We start from the raw sequence: 6,835 nt of genomic DNA, 5'->3' as shown, positions 1-6,835 counted from the left end.
GCTTGTTTCTGCATGAGGACCCTGGTAAATTTTGTCTCGCTAAGGAATTTATTAAAGTAAAGGGCTCAGAGACATGACTTGGCTCCCTTTCCTTAAAGGCAGGCAGGAAATTCTGGTGGGTGCATGTTCAAGATCTCTGGCAGCAAAGACTCAGGAGAAAGCCTCAGGAGTTTGCTATTGAACCTAATATTTGTGAATAAATAGGACTTTTGCCTGTTCTAATATTTGTTCGTTCTCTTTTCGAAATAATCTGCTTTCATTATTTAATTAGGAAATAAAATAAATGTTCAAAGTTTATAAACATCAGTAAATGTGCACCATGAGGAATCTAAATTAAACAACATCTTCATTTAGGTTCCAGATGAACTTCAAGGGGGTGTCCTTCATCTTCACTTGGAAAATCTTACTGAATCGTTCACTCTGTTCAACAGTCAGATGAGTTTTCCAGTCTCCAACAATACCTTGTGAAAAAAGGAAAAAGAAATTACTGAGTAACTGTTTGGGGGGAAAGTGTGAGTGTCGGGAAACATAACAGTGATGGGAGAAACATTCTTTTCCACACATTTCTTCTTGTTTCCACTAAGTTCCTAGCTGCTCTTTAGCTTGGCTCTGACTCTCACTTTCCCACTTTATGGCAGCAGATACAGAAGTCAATTGTGTCTGTAGTTTTACCATAAGTAGGACTATAATTAGTGACCTGGGAAAAAAGAAAATTATTACAACTTGATCCCTGACCTGTTCCAGGTTAACATTGGTTATTATATTTTAGAAAAGTCCTTTTAAAATTCCAGTTAGGTCAGATATTATGGCAGTACCATATAATGAAGTGAAAAACAGCTCCCACTCCTTTCCAGCTGGTAGATTTTGGAAGTTTGGATAAGGGGATTGATAAGGTTGCCTTGGGGTCAAGGCAAGAAGATTATTTTTAAAGATTTGTTTATTTATGCATACAAAACTGGGGTACAGACCAGAGGTGCAGGGGCAGTAAGAAGATTCACCAGAGACAGAGTGTGGAGCAGAACAGGCAGATCGACAAGCAGCTTCTGAGGGGAGCAGCAATTTGGTCAGGAGAGGTCTGCTGTGCCATGTGGGTCAACTCTGGGGCCAAGGATCAACTCATACTGAAGCAGCCGCAGCTACCTTGCAAGTGCTACGTCCTAACCTGTTGCGCCACCAGGGAGGGTCAGGAAGACTAATCTTTAAGACCAAAAAAGCCAGCCCAGCTCCAGGAATGCAGAAAAAGAGACGTCAAAGGCCTGCACCACAGACCAAATATCCCAGTAGATAACTCGTGGAAACTGGAGCCCACTTTAGAAAGCACAGGAAAGCATAGTATAAAAGAGAGCCTCAAATCCCCCTCCAGGCACAAACCTCTCCAGTCTTGCCCAATATACCCTTGCAGGGTATTTCAATAAACCCACCTTTTCTGTTATGCACTCTGTACCTGGTGAATTCTTTCACACACACACACACACACACACACACACACACACATACACCACACATCCCATTTCTGGCTTCATCCTGATATCTCTCCATACTACACTGAACTAATATTTACTGTGTGGATCTGGATGTTCAGCAGAGCTTTTTTAAAGTACCCAAGATCATGCAGTTTATAATTGCAGAGTTGAAATTACTTAATATTTATCAGTTTTGTAGAAGACAGTCCAGTTAAAACTGTGAATACATGGCCTCCCTGGTGGAGCAACGAGATAAAGCACAGCGCTATTAAGCTACCCATAGCCACTGCAGCATAAGTTCGATCCCTGGCCAGAGAGGTCACCCACTTGGCATGGCAGACCTCTCCTGACCTCCCTCAGCAGTGTATTTCAGTCAATCTGCCTGTTCTGCCTCCACTCTGTCTCTGGTGAATCCTCTTTCTCCCCCACACCTCTGGCCTGTACCCCAGTTCTTGTATGCATAAATAAATCTTTAAATAAAACAAAACTGTGGCTACAGAGTAGTAGTGATGTGTATAGCACAACTAACAGAAAGACAAAAAAAGAAACACTAATTTTAAACATCTGTGGAATTTAATATATACACAATTAAAACGAACAGGAATACTAAAAAGCTGAAAATATAGTTAAAAACAGGTCAGAAGTAAGAAACCAATGCAAATGATTCAGGAAGATACATAAAACAGAGAAGGATTTGTGTTTCTGACAAATGGCAGCATCCAGTTGACAAATAGCAACTGGATCTAATTTTGCTAGATCCACTTTTCTTACTACCCAGCTTAGTTTCTAATTAAATGGTTTGGCAAAGACATAAGAACAACAAAAATTTATTTTTCAAAGAAAAACAAAAACATAAGTGCAACTCTCGTGGCTGCTGACATTAGCAAGGGCAGCACCATAGGTGTGTGAGTGTAGTAGCGAGAGAATGTCCCTCTCAGGCTGACTCAGAGCTACCCGCTCTTCAGTTTTCAAGAGAAGGAAGAAAGATATATCTAAGAAAAGAACACACAGGAATCCTAATTTAGAGAAATCAAAGCCATATGTCTTATCTCTTGACACAGAGGCACAGAAACTTTAAGTATAAAATCTCTGTGTAAAATGATGTCTTACACGTTTTCTCTGTACTAATTGGAAAAGCATAAGACATGACATAGAATAACTGGATATAATAATGATACTTTAATATGTCAAATCTATTTGTTGTCTGAAGAATTCATTTTATTCTAAAATCTCAATATAAAAAATCACATATATGAGATATTATAAATTGTTATGATGTGAGAGTCTGGTTTAATAAAAGACACATGAAAGTCCCTCCTAACAACAAAAGAGCTGATGTGACAGGTAAATTTACCCTTGGGGGGGTTCAGCATAAATTCTGAGCAGATAACAGATCCATCAGTATTACTTCATCCTCAGAAGCTGTGGCGCATGAGGGGAAAGACTTTAATCCTATATGAACATCATTTTGTGATGGACACCATCCCCAGAGTCTTACAAGGACCATGTAATTTTCTCATCAGATACCTGCAGGAGCCCCATAATGTAGATTTGAGAAGAGCATGAAGCGGAAGTCATGGAAAAAACACTGTGTAGTAGAGAGAAGAAGGTCGTAAGAGTCCATTATTTAAAACCCTAGCAAAAAGCCCACAAGCTACGCTTTGGTTCACTTGTGTGACAATCTAGCGCATCCATTCACGCTGAAACTGACCTTTGCAAAGGAAAGAGCCTTCTTTTCTTATTAATTCAGGGTTTTCCTCTAGTACCATTTCATAATTTGCTAGTGAGTCATGTTTCATGTTCTGAAATGTGGCCTGTCTCACTACAGAATCCATATCTTCCTCATTCAGTTCTTTCCCAAGAAATTTGCACATTTTTGACACAGAATTTTTGAGATCCTGAAATAAATCAGTGTGATAAGTTATGCAAATTATAAGAAAATAGACTTACATAAATGTCACCACTAAAGATCAGAATGGTGAGAAACGATTTCCTGCTCCTTCTTGATAAACTAATCTTCTGTCTGTTGCCATTTTAGAGTTGTTTGTGTTAATTTTAGAAATACTCACAATTCATTAATTCTGCCTTGACTCAGTAAATGTCTTTGACTGCAGTTACTCACATCAGATGCTGCTCTGAGGAATGGTTTCTGAACAGATGGATAACAATGAAATCAGTGTCGGGAATTGCATACAAGTACCTATTGGGACAGGGTAGTTAAATACTTCATTGTGACACAAACAGAAATCTATGTTTATGAAAGGAACTGGTTTTAACTTTCCTTTATGGTAATATGTCTGTGATTTTTTTAATTAGGTATTTTTCTTACATTATTGTAATTCCTGTAGTTCTCCTACCACTGTATCACCTGTAAACCATCACTGTATTCCCTAATGTTCATCCCTCCCCTGTTTTGCACTTCCTCCCACCTAGTCCTCTGCTGTATGCATCGCTTCTATGGTCAGCTTGTTAGTTTTTACTTTTTCTTGACCTTCAGTTTCATTTCTGTGTATTCCACATATTGGTGAGACAGTATTTATCTTTTTCCTTCTGACTAGTTTCAGCTAGCATAACTCCTTCCAGCTCCATCATGCTGCTGCCAATGGCATGCGTTCATCTTTTTGATGGCTGAATAATATTCCATCGTCTAATTATACCACTACTTTTTGATCCACTTGTCTATTGGGTAATTTTGGTTCCTTCCATATCATGGCTGTTGTAACTAGTGCTGCAATACACATAATGTAACAAGGTAGGCTCCTGGAAAAGGGGAGGTCCCAGGTTTCCTGCTCTACCCAAGGGAGGGTGGAGCTGACTCTGTTCTATTCCTATTTATTTAGTTTTTCTAATTAAGATGATTTTGAACACTATATCTGTCAGCAGAGAAATTCTTCCATGTCAGTGTCATTGGGTTCTAGAAGCTGATTTTCTTTATGTGGTGTATTGTTCCCAGGAGGGTTTGCTTGACTTCTTGTAATTTTTTTTTCCTCATTGTTTGCTTTCATGTTTGCTCTTGGCATAGGACCATGTGAACACTGGCACCTGCTGGCATGACTTATGCATGCTTTCACCGGGGCATGTATATATTTGCCAAGAGCTTGGGCTGCTATGGGCAGTGGATAGAGGCAGAGGCATGTGCTCCTATTGCTCTCTCCTCAGCCCCCACCTGCCAGGTCTCTTCTGATGGCCAGTGAACAGTTCTCCATGCTGCCTGTACCACTGTTGCTGCTGGAAAGATTTGGTTGGGGGAGCGGGGTTTCATGGCACCTGTTGACCAAACTGCTGCTGGTGGTTGGCAAGGTGTCCCAGCACTCAAACTGCTGCTGCTAGATGTGATAGCTGGTTCAAGAGTCTGGATTTTTCTAAAAGTTTGTTATCAGTTTTTTTAAAATTGTTTTTATGAGAGAGGCTGGGGCCTCTTTATATCACCATGTTGTTGGTATCATTCCTCACCTATTTTTAAAGCAAAGTCTGCTCTTAGACTTAAGTTTTCCTTCACTATTATAGATAACTACATAAAGGAATCACAAAAGATGACTATGGAGAGTGAGAAGACTCCTAAGGGAGATTAGTAATTAAGGGATGAGCAGAAATTTAGAAACTCAAAACTAAGCCTGAGAAGTAATAGGTATGAAGTTAAATCAAAGGAAACTAAGGTAATAGATTTCTTACCTTCTTCATCTTCTCATACATCATGAATAGAATATTGAAATGATGTCTGTGCTCATACCAGCCTCTGATGTGGTCAAACCAAAGACTTCCTACCACTGTGGGGGAAAATTAATAAGGTAAATATGTGTCACTGATGTACAGGAAAACTGTGGTCTTTCTTTACTGTCCTAGGATAACCAGAAAGTAAAATAAACCCCAACCACTGGGTATTTATGCTACATTTTAAAAATGGTATTTGTGGAAAACTATTATGATTTAATAGAAAGCTGAGTTTTGAGGCTACTCTAGGAAAGTTGCAATGTCAAATAAAAAACTGAAAGAACAAATTTTGATAATTTTAACTATCTTCTTTTCTTACTTTTCCACTAGCAAATCTTCCTTTTCTTATTTATTTTGCCTTTATTCTTTGCCTGTATTATCAATTTTAAGATTGTTAGTTAGCAACTTCAGCCATCTACAATGAGACAAGAACATGAAGAGAGATCTAATTGAGTAGAACCTTAATTCCACATTCCCAAGCTCCTTGCATCAACTTATAAAATTCCACAGCTATAATATATTGCCCACTCCAGATCCATCATAGAACACAAAATCTATATCCACCCTGAATATTTGCTGTTTTAGAACATGTGGATCTAGATTTGAATCTATTTTGAAACGCTAAATGGACTGTGGTTCTTAATGTATCTCAACATGTCTTAAGTGATATACTATTGCAAATTTAATAATCTCCACTCACTGAGGCCATGGGGTAGGAGATTAAGTTGATATACAGTAGTATGTCATTCTACCATCTATCATTGCCCTTCATCTTTGTCCTAAAATGTGTTCCCTAATTTTGAGAAATTGACCAAGGAAGCTGTTGTGTCATAAACATGTTGCTTATAAAATAAATTTATAGTTACCGTTTCCATTTAGAAATTGTTTCATGAAAGTTTCAATGTTTTCTGAAGCTTCATGACAATGTAAAAAAATTGAAAAATAAAAATATGAGATCAAAACATCTTTGGGGTTTATGTAGACATAAACTATCTGCAAATAAATAATTTAAATCTTGATTATTCATAATATATTTTTAAACTCAGAGATATTTAGTACATGAATACATCACATTATTTCTCACACTTTCCCATTCATAGAAATTAAGGTTGTTCCCAATTTTTTGCAATAATGAAATTTACCCACATGACATTCATATGTGCAAGCATATAAACAAATTCCTAAGAAGAAAACTATTTGTAAGGTTTATAAATATTAAAATGTCTTGCACATAACCTTTTTAAAATTTTTAAATTTATCCTTTGTGAGCATTAAGTTATATTTGGTATACTCCCAGGTAGCTTTAGAAAGCAGTGCAAAGGGGAGAAACTGTATAACAAATAATTAGGAACAAATAATTATTCACTCATTCCCAGACCCCTTGTTCTCAGGGATAATGTCTTTGCACCCACAGTTCCTGCTTGTAACTAGGTGTAGGGTCTTGCAGGGGGGCTCTCACTAAGGGCAAAAGTCCTGGTATGAGAGGAGCATACTGGGAAATCATTATTTGCTGAAAATAGAAGGCAGATAATGATGAGCAATGGGCAATAAACATATCAAAAATTTCCTGACCTCATTACTGATTAGGAAATTAAAATTAAGATTTGTATGAGACACCATTTACTAATTATCAATTAAAAATTAAAGTTTTATAGGAAAAA

General features: G+C 37.6%; 1 protein-coding gene across 1 annotated transcript in view; it reads right to left on the bottom strand.

Annotated features, from left to right (window-relative positions):
• Positions 1 to 333: 333 nt before the first annotated feature.
• The window catches only part of LOC101636401 (amine sulfotransferase-like), a 14,063-nt gene continuing 7,561 nt past the window's right edge, over positions 334 to 6,835 (bottom strand). Inside the window, exons 2-5 of the mRNA XM_004674094.1 lie at positions 6,041 to 6,167; positions 5,136 to 5,230; positions 3,175 to 3,361; positions 334 to 461 (exon numbers count right to left, since the gene is read on the bottom strand). Coding sequence (XP_004674151.1) covers positions 334 to 461; positions 3,175 to 3,361; positions 5,136 to 5,230; positions 6,041 to 6,167 — 537 coding nt within the window. The remainder of the gene's footprint in view (positions 462 to 3,174; positions 3,362 to 5,135; positions 5,231 to 6,040; positions 6,168 to 6,835) is intronic.

Source organism: Condylura cristata, unplaced genomic scaffold, assembly GCF_000260355.1.
Source record: "Condylura cristata isolate star-nosed mole 26May11 unplaced genomic scaffold, ConCri1.0 scaffold00001, whole genome shotgun sequence".
Lineage (NCBI taxonomy): Eukaryota > Metazoa > Chordata > Mammalia > Eulipotyphla > Talpidae > Condylura > Condylura cristata.
The sequence above is the reverse complement of the archived record's forward strand: the minus strand, read 5'-3'. Positions and strand labels throughout refer to the sequence as shown.